At 41.4% G+C, this 18884-nt stretch overlaps 1 protein-coding gene and 1 pseudogene across 4 annotated transcripts; one reads left to right on the top strand and one right to left on the bottom strand.

The window, feature by feature from the left end:
* LOC103707917 (two-component response regulator ARR2-like) lies at positions 1 to 7574 on the top strand. 3 transcript variants are annotated; one of them, XM_088713250.2, is made up of 7 exons: positions 1 to 492; positions 596 to 748; positions 837 to 1223; positions 1580 to 1656; positions 5262 to 6629; positions 6797 to 6835; positions 6972 to 7574. In XM_088713250.2, the coding sequence occupies exons 1-6, from the start codon at positions 327 to 329 to the stop codon at positions 6797 to 6799; spliced, it is 2154 nt and encodes a 717-aa protein (XP_088569376.2). In that variant the 5' UTR covers positions 1 to 326; the 3' UTR covers positions 6800 to 6835; positions 6972 to 7574. The 3 variants fall into 3 exon arrangements, with proteins under 3 accessions (XP_088569376.2, XP_008790853.2, XP_038973836.2); XM_008792631.6 differs by lacking the exon at positions 6797 to 6835 and having other exon boundaries at positions 6975 to 7574; XM_039117908.3 differs by lacking the exon at positions 6797 to 6835.
* A 2605-nt stretch (positions 7575 to 10179) lies between these two features.
* Positions 10180 to 12662, bottom strand: LOC103707919 (COBRA-like protein 7 pseudogene; annotated as a pseudogene). The gene has a single exon (XR_015974309.2). The product of XR_015974309.2 is annotated as a COBRA-like protein 7 pseudogene (transcript).
* Positions 12663 to 18884: the final 6222 nt, after the last annotated feature.

Here is an 18884-nt window from a genome sequence, read left to right as displayed (position 1 = left end):
GTTTCCAACCTGGGGGGAGAGAGAGGAGAATACGGTTGGCTGGTTAAGGAAAATGAGCTGGCTCCTCCGCTATCGGGGGAGAGGTTGGAGCTTAGAATAGAGAGAGAAAGAGGTGAAGGAAAGAAAAAGCTGTGAAAAGAGAGAGAGAGAGAGAGCAATCAAACAGAACGAGTCCAACCGAGCAGAGTAGTCAGTCCAACAATCGCCCCTCTTCTCTCTCTATTTCTCTTCGTAGACCTCAGATCCACCCCCAAAGGCTTCTTCGTAGTACTTCTCTCACGGATATCCTCTGGAATCTCGATTTCTTGGATGCGGGATTCGGAACGATGGATCCCAGCAGAGCGGCCGCATCCACGGCGAGCTCGGGGAGGCCGAGGGATGGAGTCGGCCCTCCGCCCGATTTCCCGGCCGGCCTCAGGGTGCTGGTAGTCGACGACGACCCCACCTGCCTAAAAATCCTCGATAGAATGCTCCGCAAATGCCTCTACGACGGTACCCTTGCTTCTCTACTTATTCTCCAGTATCGATCACTCTAATTCGCCGATCGAGTACTTTACTTCAAAGGTTTTTACAGTGGATGATTCCTTTGGTGCAGTGACAACTTGCACGCGGGCGGCGGCGGCTCTGGCGATGCTGCGGGAGAGGAGGGGAGCGTTCGATGTGGTTCTGAGTGATGTGTACATGCCGGACATGGATGGCTTCAAGCTTCTCGAGCACATCGGGTTGGAGATGGACCTTCCCGTTATCAGTAAGTGAACATGTGGATTAGGTTGGGTGTGGCCTTAGATTCGGAGCGTGTTTTTGATTCATCTTTTATTGTTTTCGTTGATGGCTAGTGATGTCGGCCGATGACGGGAGGGATGTTGTCATGAAGGGGGTCACTCATGGTGCCTGCGATTACCTCATAAAGCCAGTGAGGATGGAGGCGCTGAGGAATATATGGCAGCATGTGGTGAGGAAGAGGAGGAATGAGTTGAAGGAGTTGGAGCACTCAGGAAGTGCAGAGGAGAATGACAGGCAGAAAAGAGCTTTGGAAGATGGGGATAACGCATCCTCGGCAAGTGAGGGGAATTGGAAGAATGTGAAGAGAAGGAAGGATGGGAAGGAGGGGGAGGAGGTTGAGGAGCGCGAAGATCCTTCGACGCTGAAGAAACCGAGGGTGGTGTGGTCTGTTGATCTCCACCAGCAGTTTGTGGCTGCCGTGAACCAATTAGGTGTTGACAGTAAGTGGACTTTCTCTTTGTTCTTATGTGATATTTGGAGTGCTAATTGTTTTCCTTTCTGTAATTCGATCTAGTTTTAGTTAGTGAAAAATTATTAAGAAACCAGTAATATTAGCTATCATCATTTCAAATTAATCATGGTACCGATAGGGACGACAAGTTAGTTAAAATGGAAAGTGTTACTCTTTTTTTTGACAAAAAAAGAGTTGCTGTTCAATAGTTGAATTAGTTTATTTAAGACATCTTTGCGCCTAGATTCTAAGAAGTTCCCCATCCGATCATGTGATTGTTCAGTCTTCGTAATTTCTGGTTTCATTGTTCTGTAATCTTATTTAAATGTGTCCTGTGTCATGCAGAGGCTGTTCCAAAAAAAATCCTTGAGTTGATGAAGGTTCCTCGACTTACCAGAGAAAATGTTGCGAGCCACCTGCAGGTACACTAGTTAGTTCAAAAGTGTGAGCCAGTATTTTTTTCCGTATGCGATTTTGAAACTCTCGACTTATATCTCTCTCTCAAACTGGCATGTAGTAGTTCAGATGCTTATGTTGTGACTTGTAAATATTGATTTGCATATATGATAAATTTCATATTACTAAAATCATAAATTACCTTCTGTAAAAATGTTTGAATTCAGTAGATGCAATACATTGTTATTCAGCATAATTAAGTTGAATAATTTCTGTTGTTTGACTTGAGAGTATTTAAGAGAGTGAATAAAAAAGAAAAAAAGCAGAAACGCTGTAGCATCATTGGTGCTCATATGGAATTCTTTGCTCAATGCTCTTGCGTGACTGTTAACTGAATTTATTCAAAAATTGAAGTGCTAATGTCCCACAAAGTATAAGCTGTTCAAAGGGCATACTCTCAATCAACAATCACCTTGAAAGTTTTTCTGCTGGGAGTATTCTTTCCAGAACAGTTGTATTGGATCTTATGCAGAAACATTGGATTTCAAAACATTTTTTGTGAACAAAATTGAGTCCCCTCTTATGTCAAAAGGCCTTCAGAGTAAGAAAACATAAACTATTAGCTCACCACATTCAATATCTGGTATCCTCGACTTCTATAGATTCAATCTAAGACAGGTAACAAGTTAATTTGCCTCCCAAATTCCCTCCTTTGTGAAATATCTTTCTAAATATAGATATGCAAAGCATGCTACCATTGTACATTTACCTGGTGTGTCCAACCAGAAGTTGTGTGTCTGTCTTTTACCCACCATTATGTGAATAAGACCAAAATCTTTAAGGAATATCATTTGCTGAAAAAGTTTAGTATTTGGATTTTGGTGAGGAACATGCCCACAAAAATACTTCAAACTGTATGAGTAAAAATTTTCCACTTCCATTAATTTTCATGTGGAGAAGTGAGGATATGTGTTCTTGTTGGCATAATGTGGCGGAGATAAAGATAGAACCACATGGGAAGCCTACATATGGATTGTAAAGATGAGAGTAGCTTAGATGTTACTCATTGTGCAAACGATAGAGCACCAAATATGAAAAAGCAGAATAATGTGGGTTAAAGCATATCCTGCACTGGGGCCCCTTGGTTCACAGAACTGTACGATTTCAGTTATTGAAGCAAAATTTGGGACATCGAATATCAGAGATCAACCTGTCTTATGTTACCTTAACAGTTTCATAAAAGTAAGCTTTCCATTATCTTGTGCTATTTTATAGAAAGTATTGAAAGCACAAAGAAAATTTTGATGGGATGAGTTGTCCTGAAGGACATATATCACCATCCAGTACTATGGCTAAATGGCCTAAATGTGATATAACATAGCATACCTAGTACACAATGTTTGTTGAGAGGTTGAATAAGGCAATCTTGCACATATCTAGTTCATAATGTTTGTGGAAAGATTAAATGAAGTAATGCTTCTCTGTTTAGAAGAGGATACATAGAAAAACTCAGTAAAATCCATGACATTTGTTATCTTTAGAAAAAAAGGAAATCTTTAGCAAATCAGACTAGTGGATAGCTATAGCAATCTAAAAGTCTGCATGACAATTAGATAAAAGCATAGGAATTTTCAAAGCCGAACAAACTACTTTTCCTTGTATGATAGCTGTTCGATACTTGTGAGCATCGTGCCTCTATCATTTGAGGCAGTTGGTTGCATGGAATTTTTATATTTCTTTAGGAGTGAAGAAAAGACTCTAAAAGTTCTGAATTTGATCCCATATCTATAGGAGTTTTTTTTTTTCTTGGACTGGTGAATGTGTTTCTTTTTCTCTTGTTAGCAAATTTACCTCTGACTAGTATCCATGAATCACCTTTTCCCTATACATAGATTTTGAAAGGATTTCGCTTCAATAACATGATCAACAACATAGTTCTCTCAATTCACCAACTAGCCCTTTGTATGGTTTGTCCAAAATTTTGATGGACCAAATTGTTTGACATCCTATAGATGGGATAAGGCCATTTGATTGATGTTAAGGCGTGTGTTAGATCCCTTTATATTTTACATGCCTATTCTCACAAAAAAGAAACCTTCCTTCTGCATGTTATTTATTCCCCCTTCCTCTCTTGATACATTCTCATAAACTCAGTCATTATCTGTCATCCCTCAAAATTCTACATGAGAATATTTTCCCATTGTTAAATTGCATTTTGGATTGACCACGTATTCATCATTTCATATTTGCATGACCTCTAATCCATTGTTGATAACTTGAATTATCATTTATAGACATCGAAGGCATGTGAAGCATTTCATGGATAAGAATATGACATTTCTTATCCTTTTGAGAATAAATTGTAGGAGCACCAACAATCACCTCATAGAAGTGGACAAATTTTGCATATCAAACGCTTGGGAGACACCATCCAAGGTTCAAATGTGGAACCTCCTCTCAGCAGAAGAGAGGTGCAGCCCTTAGGCTATAGCCCTATTGTCTATATGATAGAACTTATCATGCGCTTCTCAAGCTAGGTGAACTTTGTTGACTGATTAAATCCTAATCATGGAGAATGTTTATTCAGTTATGCAAATAAAAGTAGCTTTATCAAGAAGGAAATAAATCCTGTAGCATAATCAACATGTCTCTGCCTGAAAAATATTTGCGACTGCAGGCATAAAAATATTGGAGAGGTGATTATATATTGGGAAGAAAAAGAAAAACATGCAAAGACAGTTAATCCTTGTAGCAGAGAGAAGCTCTTTCTTGTTGACTAACTTCACAAGGCACTGAGCTCCCATATTATGAAATTGATAGTGGTGAGAAAAATGTCAAGGGAATTGATGGACAAGGCACCAAAGATCTCTCTTGCAAGCTGTGAAAAGGGATAGATGACCCTTTGTTTTATAGAGAAGACTCCTGTTTTTGCTACTTTTCTCGTGTTAAGAAATGTACGGATTTTAGACAGAAAATGGTGTCTCTCATATATTGTCTCTTAGATGATTATTAGATACTGCGAGATAAGTTACTTTGTCGTGTCTATCATAGCATTATTTTATTTGGGAACCTTGGCTCAACAATATATTGCAGTTATGTCAGATAATAACATACTGCTGTTCTGCAGTAGTGAACATCTGAGAATGTGTTTCATGCTAGGGTTCTCAAAGATCTTCAACAGTGCCAGCCTCTGCCGCATCTATTTTCTTGAGTTGTTGATCTATTATTTATCTGCTCAGCTGCTCTTGCATACATTCATTTGCATGAACTCTTCGTGCAATCATGTATAGTCATGTATTTGGATGTGTACTACTCAATTTTCTCTTCATATTTGCAGTGAAACTTGTAATATCATGGTTCTTAATGGGTCAATAAAGATAACCCTATAGGTCTACAAGAATATTTGTGCTGATTATTCACATATGTGGTCGGTATTGTTTGTGTGAAATTGTTGCTTTTTGAATTCTCTCTCGTCATTTTTCTCTAATTAGAGCAGTTTTTGTCGCTGTGGCAACTGGAGCATATTATGAGTCACATGCTTCATGTTGATGCACATGATTCCCTCTTTTATATCATTGTTCTAAAATTCATCCTTTGATAGTCTATTGACAAATGTAATGATATACAACAGAAATACCGATTGTATTTGAGGAGACTAAGCGTACCACAACATGAGGCCAGACTTGATACACCATATACAGGCGCTTCAGAAGCAACATTTCGTTCAGTTGGTTCATTTGATGGGCTTGATACTCAAGCTCTTGCTGTTTCTGGTCAGTTTCCACCACAAAGTCTTACGACTCTACATTCTGGGCCCAGAAGAGTTACAACTACTGGCATAGGCTTGCCTTCTATTGATCAAGTAGGTTTTTTCAATTCTAGCGCACAAATGGCTAATGCTTCAAATATAAGGCCTGCAATGATGCAACAGATGAACAATAAGCAATTGAACTTCCTTTCTGGACCCTCCACCAATATGGAGTCAGGGCAGCATGGTCAGTCACAACAACTGGTCGAATCATATGGAAATATGGGACTGCGAGTCGGTGAAGGTGCATCAGGTTTTTTTAACCTACCATCTTCACAAAGAACAAGCACCTCATTTCCGGGAGGCACCATCAACGTAAACCTGAGTAACTCTTTACCTATGCAAATGACTCAGCAAGGACAGCAATTTTCTGTGTGTCAGCAACAGAATCGAATACATATTAGTATGCCACGACAGCTACAAACAAGGGAACAACTACTAAATGAAATTTTAGGTGAATATGATTCGAGGCTTTCGACACCCATGGGACATCAAATTGTTTCAAATGAGGTTTCAGGTCATGTCTCAGGAAGAGGTCGGAGTAATATGAATGTGCGCACATCGTTGCGTGAGGGCTACATGAATGCTTCTTCATATGGTCCACTTTCTCATGCTTTGTATGCTGATTTTTCTAATAGCGGCATGAATGAATCAACCGGAAGTTGCTATCCTCTTGCAAGTGGTGCAGGAACGACCAATTTCACATCAATTGGTATGCTTCAAGAAGCTTTGCCCCCGGTGGGAAATGTTGAAACGTTAGGTAATTCCGCCAGCGTTAAAGGAGCGAAGGACTTTGTTCCAGATTATGATCTCCTTAGTGACGTTCGTCAAAGTAAAAGCCAAGACTGGAAGTCACAGAATATAGATGTTTCTTATCAGTCAGCCCAACAACTTGGCTCCAAGCAAAGCAATATTGACTTTGGTTCTTCACGATTGGCTCATGAAGATTCGATTGCTGCTATAAAAGATGATAAGAGTAGGAATGCATGCACTGTTAGGAAGGAGATATTGTCAGTAAGAACAGAGATTGAACATGAGAAGGGAGACTGTACTGCTCAACGCAATGGTACCATTCTTGTTGAAAACTCTCTCAGAGTAATGGCCGAGGGCATGTCAGATCTAAGTTATCAAGAAGTGCTTTTTGATGACAATATCATACAAAACGAGCTAATGAATGTTGTGGGAAAGAAGGTCAGTTTTCTTTTACGTCATCTATATATAATATTCTTTTTAAGTCATTCGTTTTATATTTTTCTGGCTTTAGATCTTTTTTATAACACTTGATTTAATTATAGAATTAATCCAAACACCATGAACCATAAAGCTTTGCTTCACATGCTGATTTTTTTCTTTTTCAGTAAACATGGTCCTACATCTCAAATTTGATACATCAAAAGGTTTTAGTTTCTTGTATAATTTTTCTGATGCTTATTGTATAAATCTCTCAGAATGTACATTCATCAGTTCTTAAGTTAATTAAATGGATGGTGTCAGATACTGGTGTCTCATGTTGTGGTTTTGCTTAAATTTCAGCAGCAGGAAGGTGTTGGACAGGTTGATCCTGAGTTTAATTTTGATGGATATTCCTGGGATGACATTCAGGTGTAGCTCACTGGCATCCTCCAATGATGCCACCGATTATGAGCTTCTGCAGTGAATTGCACAAGTTGTTTGTCACAGTCAAGATACGGAAAAAAATCGAGAACCTGTCTCATGGCAGCTCTCTCTCTCTCTCTCTCTCTCTCTCTCTCTCTCTCTCTCTCAAGGAGCTCTCCAGAAAAGAAAATGTGAAGTTAGTGCAGATCAACGTCCTGGAGCTGCTGAATTTATTCACGGTGGCATCAAAGATAATGGCCGGTATGCAAAGGCATACCTGAAAAGTTTTGAACTTTCGCTCGTGCTAACAAGACAGACCTAGTTTAATGGAGGATGTGAATTGTGTGGTTGTGGTGTGATTTGAGTTGTTTGACGCTGGGTAATAGGAGCCTTCAGTTACTCTCTTCAATATTTCAGGGGAGTATTTCCTAACTCCAATTGCTGTTTTGTTGCTTTTAGAATTACAATTAGCATGTACAGTTTTCTACTGATTCATGAACAAGTACCTTTATTTAATTGTTCATTTGTAAGGTTGCACCATTTCTTTTCTCTTGATTGCTGCTGCTGCTGCTAAGATTCTACACACCTTGTACCTTGTTAGTAGATCATATGCTGTCTATCAGTGTTTCCAGATTGTCCTCGAGTATCATATGTTGTTATTTGTCAAATAGATGTCGATGGAAACTTAAAAAAAGTATACTAGAGGAAAGTAGGGCAATATTATAAGAAATACATCGTTAATCATTAGCATAAACTACTAAATAGTGTTATTGTGACATTTTTACAGACCTCCTAATGAAACATTATATATTTTTACCCTTGTCCTAATTTTCGTTAATGGTAGGTGCTTTTTTATCATCTACGTTTGTGTGTGGGAAATGAATTTGAGCTTCCTCCTGTTAGAATAATTAAATTAAGATGCTAAACGGCAATGGGAGTCTTGAGAGCCATCAATTCAATTGATCAATATTATGATGGGTGTAGTGAAAAGATCGTATTTATGTTGTATTTATCATGCCACTTAAAACACAAAGGGTTATTTGCACCAAAAATCCTGAACTTGTGTGGAAGTTCCAAATTTATCCGAAACTTCAATTCATGCAATCAGATTATTGTTTGTAAAATTTCAGAATTAAAATCCTGGCTGTAATCTACTAATATTAGAAGGTTACGACGAAAAGTGCTTGGAATTGAAGTGGTAAAATATCCACATTTTACAGTAATGTACACCTGCGTCAATTCATCGGTAATTTCATCATCGAATATACAAGAACCTTACAATGGAGTTGGTTTTTTTTTTTTTTTGATGGTTTTTTTATTTTTTTTTTCCCAATGAGTAGAGAGTTGAGGAGGCAATTATCTGGGAGAGCATCATGATTAAAGTCTTCTTAATTATCTCTAGACAATGAATCTTCACAGCATCTGATTAAATACTTCTTGGAATATTTTCAAAGTTAATCAGGCAAAATAATATGCATAATTCTAACAAAAGCTGTAACAACAAACTTATTGGAAGCGGGAGAGTCAAGTATTGTTGAGAAGGAAGAAATTTAAAGATGAAGCAGAAAAGAAATCGGAAAACAATTCAACAAAAAAGTCTTCTGAAATGGAAGGAAGCTGATTCACCGAGGTTTTCATGGAGAAGAAGAGCTCTATATAGAAAATTACATGTTTATGACAATGAAAAAAGTGGAGCAGACTTAACATTATTGACTCAAATGAAACTGTTGGAAGACTCATCTCCTAGGCTTGCAGATTCCAGCTCGCTTAAATATTACTAGAGAACCCATATTTGAGCAAAGGCAATACAAACTCACTCCCAGCTCTCAGGTTTCTTCATCAATCGGAGCCCAAGTATTCTTGTGCTTATCATCATGCCATGCAGACGGACAGGTGCAACCCGTAAAGTTTTTAAGATATTTCATCAGCCTTACAGACATCATGCCGAAATCCAGTGCACCTTCGAGTATTTTTCTTAAGGTTTAGAAGAAATGATAGGAAGAACGAAAGGATTAACCATCTCTCCAACTTGGCTTGAAAAAACTTGCATTTGTAAATGACAACACCTGATTAAATAGAAACCTACATCAAGCAAGGAAAGGTAAACTGCAGCTAGAAGCCCATTTGCATCGGTTACCTGGAGCTCTTACTGGTAACATGGAAAAATGAAACAGAGGGTCTAAAAATTGCATGACCTTACAATGGAAGTAAACAGACTATTTTGTGGAATAAATACATGCTGCACAGCAAAGTTGACAAATATTACTGACTTGCTGCAGATTACGTAGCCTAAAAATCAATGAATTTATAATGGCAGAGAACAGGCTTCAGCTGATCATGTTACATCCTGTGCAGCCCACATAACAAAAATCACTGACAAAAATGCGGCAAACAATCCAACAACAACTGAACAGTGACATCGTATAAACACCCAACCATTCAATCTCTCCAGATATTCTAATAAGATAAAAGCTCACGCTGATCAAAAAGGCAAGCAAGTAGTCCAGCACAAAGCCATGAAAATCTTGAGATGGACGAGCGTATCACTGCTTTTACATGACATGCTGCACTCTTATATATATTTTATAGGAATTTTTTGAAGGTCTGATAAGAAATCAATGGAATTTTTGAAAAAATAAGATTGCCATGCAATTATTTTCACCAGCCATCAATAGCGGTATTAAGCTTGGCACATAATGAGGTCCTAGATGCTTGTAAACAAAAGTTCAAAGAGAAAAAGTGCATTGTTCCCTGCTGCGATTTTTTATTTAAGGGAAATGGAGGGCTAATGACCCATCAAAATAAATTTTATTACAAAGAAGACAGCCCAAACTTCCCACGACCTGGCCAACAAATAGGCCAAACAAGAAAAGAGAGCCCTTCAAAATTTCAAGCCACTCCCACTTGTCCCAATTCTCGCAACTTCCTCACTTCCACTTCCTTCCAAGAAGTTGGTAGTATAAAACTGAAAGAAATCAAGCCAAAAAAAAAAAAAAACAGAGATCAAGCCGATAATTTACAAATAGTCTTTGGAAGTTAAATGAAGCTGATGTAGCGAGTTTGGATGGAGGATAATACTGAATATTAGACATATTTCCTATGAGTATAAAAGACAAGAAAAAACAGGAGAGAAGATCAAACATTACTGACTCAAGTCATTCTGGAATACCCTAATCTGGTTGAACCCAACCAATGTGCAGCTATGCGTTTCCCCTTAACAACAGGGAAGGTGAGCAAACTCCCAACGTTTCTACCACTTTGTAACAATGCTTAATTACCACATCCCTTTTTTCCATAGCCCATTCAAAATGCCAAACACTCAGTTTGGCACAAGTTCACCCATCAACCATCGAAGGAATCAAAGAATCGGCGGAAGCAGCAGCATGCTTTAAAGCTATTGATGAAGCAGTAGAAGAGTTGAAGCAACCAGAAGCAGTACGCAGCTAAAGAGACCAACAGCACCGCCACTCCTGAAACCCTGGCTTGTCGGAATGATGTCGGGCAACGAACACTCCTCCCCATTGAAGAAGACCTTGGATGGAAAACCATCCCCTTGAGCCACATTGATCCCAGGCGCCGTCCTCTTCGTAAAAGAGATCACAGACTGCTGCTTCCCTGGCACTCTGGGATCGGTCGCCGGGTTCGCCCCATCCGTCTCTGCCACGAGATAGTTCAACCCTGGCAGGCCCTGGATGAAGATCGTGTTGTTCCCCATCTTCGTCCCATTGAATGAATACGTATCCTCGTAGCCGTCGTAGGCCTTGCCCATCTCCACGGCAACAAACCAGTCGGCAAAGTTCACTTCTTCCCAATTGAAGAGCGTCATCCTCGCACTCCAACCCCGGGTGTAGTCGGTGTTGATGTGCCAATTGATGCTGACGCCGCAATTATCCCCGCAGGGCATCGGGCTCGGGACGTGGAAGTGCTTGATCTCAGCCCAGGCCCGGGCGCCGGCGGTCCGGTTGTCGAACGGAACGAGGAGGGCCTCCGCCGGGAGGAGGAGGGCAGGGGCGGTGGCATTGCAGGTGCGGCCGCCGCGGTTCGCCGGGCAACCGCAGGCGCAGGTCTTGCAGGGGACGACCGAGTCGTTGTAGAAGGCCGAGAAGGAGACGCAGCACTTGGGGCTGGCACCCTTGGGAGTGGAGATGTTGCAGACCACCTGCCAGCTAGCAATGGCGGAGGTGTTCGACTCGAGTCCGCTGGGGTCGGGGAACAGCGCCGGGCTGACGCGGATCGGCTGGCCGCACTTGTACTCGGGATTGATCGTGCTGCCGGAGATCCTCCAGTTCTGGGGAGGGTGGAGATCCGTGCGGTTGAGGTCGGGGGGCATCTTGAAGACCTGGACCTGGAACGCCGACGAGGACTGCGAAGGGTCCATCGAGGCCGGAAGGATGGTGCCGTTCCGGCAGCAGGAGGGGATGCGGCCGAGGTCGGTGTCGTTGAATTTGGACGGCGGGAGGTCGAGGATGGTGGGCTTGGTCTGGCAGCTGAGGACCTTGGAGAAGTCTAGGTCCTCGTAGGACTCGCCCTGGCGTCCGTAGATGCAGTCGGAGACGTCGACGAGGAGGGGGTACGCGCCTTTCATGGAGTAGATGAACTCGTCGCGCATCCACTCCCAGGAGAGGCGCCAGTTGTCGAGGCGGCCGCGGGGGCTGTGGTTGTCGATGGTGACGAGGGCGAGGTAGCTGCTGGGGAAGGCCTGGATGACGTCGTAGGATATGGTGAGGTCGCCGGAGCGGCGGGGGAGGAAGGAGTCGGAGCCGTCGGCATCCGAGGAGTTGGTGGTGGTGTTGGAGTTGAAGTCGGGATTGGGGAGGCAGCAGGTGGTGATGGAGGTGGAGGTGCTGGACGGGACGACGGGGACGGGGCAGGAGAAGGCGGGGTCGGCGAGGGAGAGGGAGGATGGAAGGGGGACGGCAGGGGGAGGGGAGCCGAAGAAAATGCCACCGATGGAGATCTGCACGCTGATCTGGGAGAGATCGCCGGCGACCTCGATGGGGTACTTGAGGTTGTGGTTGGGGAAGCCGGAGAAGGAGGTGGCGGAGTCGTTGGGGGTGGAGTAGGGGAAGGGGGAGCCGTCGGTGAGGATGGCGGGCGAGGCGGAGACGAGGATCTCACGGTGGCGGAAGCCGATGAGGAGCTCCCAGGCGTCGAGGTCGGCGGTACCGGAGTTGAGGATGGTGGCGGTGGCGGTGAAGGCCCAGGTTTGCTTGTTGGGGTCTTGGACGAAGGGGCGGAGCCGCTGCCCGCGCTGGAAGTCGTAGGTCAGGAGGACGCCGTTGCAGTCCGAGGAGGAGGGCGCCGGCGCGGAGGCGTCAGGCGGAGACCCCTGCTGTGACCTCGATGGACGGAATAGAAGAAGAAGAAGAAAAGAAACGAAAACGAGGATGCGATGGAGATGGAAACGGGATTCGGGAGAAGCCATTGATCGGTCTCTCGAGTTCTGGAAACCGCGTGGGGGACGGCGGAAACAGCTGGGAGGGGATGAACGGGCGCGGCGTGGGGTTTTAGTTTGGGAGAAAGGAAATGCAGGCTGGGAAAGGGTGGGGGTTTCGGCCTTCGGGGAAAAAGGGGGTTACCGTTTGGGGAGCCGTGGGTTTAAGCATGTACCGTAGGGTTTATGCCGTGGGAGATGGAAGGACGGCAGGAGAAGGGAGCGAAATAAGGGTATTGAGAAATCATTGTTACAAGTTGAAAAATTAGGAGAGGTCTATACCTTCTTTTGTACTTTCCACATTTAGCGTGGCCCACCGTATGCGTATCTTTCAGACGGTAATTGATTAGAGAGAGAGAAACTTGTTGGATACTTCCTAGAATAGCTGAAATGTATTCGGAAGGTTGATTAACATTTAACAGGCTGTTACTTGTTATTTTTTTTTATTTAACTTTATTCCCTTTATTCAGTGTATTTTCTTCTTCTTCTTTTTGGTTATATTAGTAAGGTAGATAAATACGCTCCCCTGAAATCCCTGGAAGGCAGAGGAAACGTTGAATTGAGACAATCATGTTGGATGGCGCTTAAAATCTCTAGCCCAATTGATCTTTGTGGTGTAATACACAGGAGTAGGTGTGTATCATATAGGGATTGAGCGATTCACCGAGAAACATTTTTAGGGAATGGAACAGGCGGTGGGTTCAAATCATCCAAGAAGGCCAAACTTCGCTCAGGTCCAAGCTGACAGTTTGGTTCAGTTTCAGGCTTGGGCCTCGGTGATTACGTACCTGGTCCTGACTGAAGTTCCTATATTGACACCTAAGTCCAAGTTGATATGTTTGGGCTCATTGTGGCCCATATCCAATACATCAGTTCTCTCAGATAGCCAATGTTCGGCAAAGTATGGAGAAGCGGCATGACTTCTTATAGACCTAAGGAAAAAGTCAAACAAAATCATAATCAGCCAACTGGAATGTACGAGACACACGAGATAACTTCAAAATCTAAATGGTTTTACCCCCTTCGGCTGGACCATATAGAACATATATTGAAAGAGTTTGAATCCTTTCTGGTGCAACTTTTACATCACGGAGTACGATACCATTGTAGATAGCCGCCATATCATACATCTTATAGATAGACGATTCTCACTTATTTCTGGAATATAAAGAGGCACCTTTAGGGTGATACATGATGCGTCGCGGTGATGAATAAGAGCCATTCATCTTCGAGATATATGAAGTGGTAGCAATCCACGGTGGTATCGTACTTTACAGTGCAAAGGTCGAACTCGAACTGTAGAGGATCCCGTTTTCATATTGAAATATTCACATTGTAAAGGATTATCACCTAATAAAAGTACAACTTATGGTTCATTTCACTATTAACTGTCATGCTATTTTTAGCTGCAGTGTGTATTAATTATGTTCGCAAGAGCCGAGCCATCATTGGGACCCTTTTAATGTCTCTCTAGCCACATCTCATGTAATATTGCAAATGATGATGCTGATGATGACTGCATCTGCTCAAGGCCTGGAACTAAGCTGAGATCATTGTTATCTTGATAAGATTACCCTGAGCTTGATATGCACGTCCTAAAGAACCTTAGTAAATTCGCAGTAAATTAGAAACCAGGATATCATGCGTGTGCTCCTTAATGAGTTTAGGGCTGTCAATGTGTTACGTTGGAGCAAGGTCGGAACAGCCCCGTCCTCGAAGGCCCATGCTCGAGCCCAACCAATAGCAGGCACGGCAAACTGGCCCAATTTAAGCCTAATTTACATTTGCAGGCAACAAATCTTATCCTGGGGCCAGCCTTTTTGAACAATTTGGACTTTTCTCAAAACAGGCCTAACTGAGCTTTCAGGCTAAAAACCCTGAATATGGGCAAGGACAAGGGACCTTCCACCAAACGGACAGGAAATATCAAACTATTTTATACACAGTTACAAGAGTCAATACAAACTGCATGTAGCACAATCTATACAAATAGGAGCATTTCCATTGTACAAAGAGAGGCAGTTGAGAGAAAATATCAAAGGCAAGAAATGTGGGGTCGGGTTACTACTGCTGCTCGAAGTACCGTCACTAGCATGCTAGGGTTTGTATCTAAAGAAGGATTCACCTTCCTTCACTCGAATCCAAATCGTGCACTGGTCACTTTGAGATCTAGGCAAACAGATGAATGATAAAGTGCTTTGAGATCTTGGTCATTCATCTCCATGTCGGGCTACATCGATTCTACAATGCAAAACACGCGCCACAGAGAATTCCGACTCCATATAGCTGGAACAAGCTTGGCCTTTGGTAAAAACAAGGCTTCCCATGCTGAGCAGGGAACACATTCAGAAGTTGTGCTTTCGGTGGGCTTCCTATACAAATGGGTCAAGGATGATAGGTATGACAAATTTGGTAACATATTGAATGAATAAATATGGACGGCCAAGAAAAACAAGTTTGGTGCCTTAAATGAAAAACTTAGAATTTCCGGTGAGATGAGATATGTTGAAGAGAATAAGATAAAATGTAATAACTAATATATGAGCAGAAAAATAAAGAAACTGAATAACATACCCTATTAGGATACAATTTATGAATTATTCGAGTACAACAGGGTTTATGACTTTCAAATTAGAATAAGACTTTGCGGTGAAGAACTTTGGATCATGTTCGAAGATGCAAAATACTTTTAATGCAGTTGTGATACATACGAGAGGTGTAGAAGTCTTGCCCATGAAAGGATAATCAAATGTCAATATATGTAGAGTGAGAGCCATATCTTATATAAGGCTTCTTTCCCTTCTTATGATGCAGGGTGACAGTTCTTTTTACCAATAACCACCCTTTTTTGGATGGTTTCTTGTCTTGATAACTTTCTTCTGGTGGTTCTGGGGTTTCTTTATATTTGTTCAGATAACTTCTATCAAATAATTAATTTCAGCCAGAAACCATTTAAATATGACCTTTTGTGGGAATAACAAGCAACCAATTACGATCCCTTTAATTATTAAAAATATAAATAATTAACTAAATCTTGATGCAATAATATCAAGCACTTTATTATAATTGTTTAATTAATTAATTAATTTTTTTGGGCAAACAGAGTCATTCCCATGTCATTAGGAATTCGAGCAGATTATTTATGTTTATATTTTTAAAATATTCTATTAAGCTTTTATCAATTTCTTTTTTATGCATCCACCATAGACATTACTATCCACTAGTAAATTTTCTTATGCTAAATCTAGTATACATGTCTCATCAATTAGAAAAAGACTTGGACCGTTGGTTCCAAAGCCAATGCTGCGTGCTATTTTCTGTTACATGCGCAGAAAAAGTAATCAGCTTAGTATTTTTTGCTCGTAAAAAAAAAATTTGAGTTTATGTCTAAGCTATTAGAGTTTCGTCTTGCTAATCTGGTGTCGAATCCAATACTGCATAAGTATCCAACCCTATGGATGATTTTTTATGTCAGAAATTCAAAATTTCTCCTCAAGTTAATTTTGTAAATCGAATCATTATTATAGAAGTCGTTCATATATTATGCACTTTAACACCCAATTTAGTTATGTTTTTGTGCACGTCACCCATGTACATATACAATAAAGAGCAGAAGCAAGGAGGTGAACTTCTACGATAATCCATGTACTCCTGATGGTTCCCCACAGGCATCTCACAATCTTCCACCTATTAATTGCTTCCGTCCCACATCCATTTCCCAATGTGGCAAGTATTTTAGACCCTCGATGGTGCCAAACAACAGTACAAGAGCCGGCGTACAAACTTATATTTTTACCACTGGGGCGGAGGTTGGTTGGCCGTGGACCCACGGGCACAGTTTTGGACTCCCATTGCAGGTGTCGGATTTCTTTTGATTTTGATTTGGCAGGTTGTACTTAAATTAAAACTATATAAATTATTATAAAATAAATAAATAAATAAATAAATGGAAGCCAGTGGCTCCCAGCCAAAGAGACTGATCTCCGTTTCGATAAAGACTGCAGTATGAACGGCAGCCAAAGCCATATCCTATCTCAATTAAGAGAGGTCAGGTTGGGACGTCTCACCTGACTACCTTAGAGCAATTAAACGAGGGGAAGAGAACAAAAGCACCGAGAGCATCCAATGCAAGATTACAGATAGAAAGGTTCGGTGAGCACTGTGTCATTGAAAACATCAGCATAATTTATAACGGTGGCTGGCCCAGAGGACAGGATATTAGCTAGTAGCTCTCATAATGGATTAATCAATCATACGTGAGGTTGCACCCACTTGAAATTACCAATAACCAATCCAATTTGTTAGTGAACAGATGGTTAGTATACATCAGCAAGAGATTCTATATGAATTCTCTAATCACCAAGTTAGGAGGCAAACTTGGAATTATATTCACCTATCAAATGATGGATTATTGTCTTTTATGGCATAAACATGATAACATATTATCCGTGAATTGGATTAAACTCTCCGACTTAAATAAGTCAAGAAAAAGGTCATGCTGGCTTACACAATAGAATCTTTGATTTCGATGACTATAGCAAATATATGCATTTCAAATTACAGATGCTCTCCATTTTATCCATAGATATAGTTAATGAATCTTTACTTTGACAAAATAAGCTAGAAAGGACGCACACTGTTGTATTTCGTACTTAGATCACTATGTACCTTGCGTATGCAAAACATGCTTGATTAAACTTCAAACCACATTTAACTGAGAGGCCTAGCATCCATGATAAAAATTTCTGAACCATGTAAACTAAATTTTGTTTCAAATAAAAGCATAATATGACATACTGATTATAGGTTCTGGCAAAACATCTTCTTTAGTCATTCAAAAAAATAGAAATGGATTAAAGTTCGGGAAAGGACCTAGGATTTATGAATCCATCACAACCAATACCAATGCTTGCCTACACAAACATAGTACATAACCTGCCCAATATTGATTCAAAGAACATGTTGACCAAAAGAAGGATTCAAGGAACATCAAGTGCCGACAGCTTGCAACTTGAAGATTTGTTATTCCTTGAAGAAAGCCACATCACATGTGCAAATGGTAAACATGTATAATATCCAGGAGGGCAGTCAACAAGCTGCCAGGCTGGGAACCAAAGGGGTGAACACCCAGAATTGATGCCAACTTTGATGAGCAGTTCCCAAGGGAACTCATGTGAGACTTGAGTAAGGTGGGTGGGTGCCAGAAGCAATGTCCAAAAAAATTTTAAGTTAGAGAACTCCACTTGGACTATTTATTAATTTTTTTTAGGCGGTTAAAAATAAACTAGCTCGATGACAGAAAGGTGGGACAAAGACCGGAATTCTAGAAGTAGGGATTGCTAAATTATGTTGCTCAACCTCAATACTTGCAGCTATCTATTTTTGGATTCCTCCTGCCTCTACAACCACAGATGCTTCTATAGATCTTCCATTCGATCTTGGCACATTTCTTATAACAGCCCGACAGCATCCCTACTTTTGAGCTACTGTCTCTACTACATTCCGACCAGCCTGGTAATCAAGGGTTGAATGTTGGTATTCACCCCCAGTACAAGCCTCTAAATTACTCCCGAATTGAGTAGAGACAGACTGAATTGGCTTGCTAGACTATCAAGCATATATCACTCATAATCAGAGAGTCTAATCACCGGATTGAACTGCCTCTAAATGCTGCATGTATATTCACCAGACTCTAATCACAGAGTAAAATCACACACCTACGATAAATTAGAAAACATGCAGAATCATATGATGAAAATATCAGCTGGAGGAGTGATCCTGAAGTGCTCGTTACGACCTTCCGTACGTACAAACAAAAGCGGGAACATCACCACCACCACCATCATGGGCCCGTTGATCTCAACTCACCACCAAAGGGTCCATGACTCACTCTTAGGTCCCGTGTCACAGGAGCTGCATGGCTTGACTCGTTCATCAAATTCCTATTGATCTTTTTTTGTTCCTATCCAAGCCTCACACTCTGCTGATCAATTCTTTTAGCAATCAACAATGCAACCCAAGGATTGGGTGGTTGTGGTTGAGGACACGACCATCAGATGGCCCACAGAAGCTCATGGGCTTTCATTTCATGGTGCAGGACCACAGCAGCATGCCTCCACCAAGCCCAGCCATGCCCATCAGCCTCTGCAGCAAAGTAATATACGGCACTTCTATACCAACCCCTTCTACTCCAGAAATCTCTTGTGGACTAATCACGAAGGGCGAGGTCATTTTGCAGTTACTTACAATATATAAATGAAGTGTTCATTTCTTTACTCCTCGTCCTAACTTGTACTGATTAAAAAAAATAAATAGAACTCATGGCACAAATATTTTATAGCAACTGAGTGCACCATCGAGAATATCAGGATGAACCTAACCATTCCCAATATAAAAACACCCGGTCTTCTGTTTGA

This window comes from Phoenix dactylifera, chromosome 17 (genome assembly GCF_051530095.1).
Source record: "Phoenix dactylifera cultivar Ajwa chromosome 17, Ajwa_hap1_PhDact_Kaust_v1.1, whole genome shotgun sequence".
Classification (NCBI taxonomy): domain Eukaryota; kingdom Viridiplantae; phylum Streptophyta; class Magnoliopsida; order Arecales; family Arecaceae; genus Phoenix; species Phoenix dactylifera.
Note: the sequence above shows the minus strand (reverse complement) of the source record. Positions and strands in the feature narration are given on the sequence as shown.

Bases quoted from the DNA above. Each gene is read 5' to 3' on its own strand.
- LOC103707917 (XM_039117908.3), top strand. From the start codon at position 327: ATGGATCCCAGCAGAGCGGCCGCATCCACGGCGAGCTCGGGGAGGCCG. The intron at 749-836 runs GTAAGTGAACAT...GTTGATGGCTAG, and splicing joins GATGGACCTTCCCGTTATCA to TGATGTCGGCCGATGACGGG. The intron at 6,630-6,971 runs GTCAGTTTTCTT...CTTAAATTTCAG, and splicing joins TGAATGTTGTGGGAAAGAAG to CAGCAGGAAGGTGTTGGACA.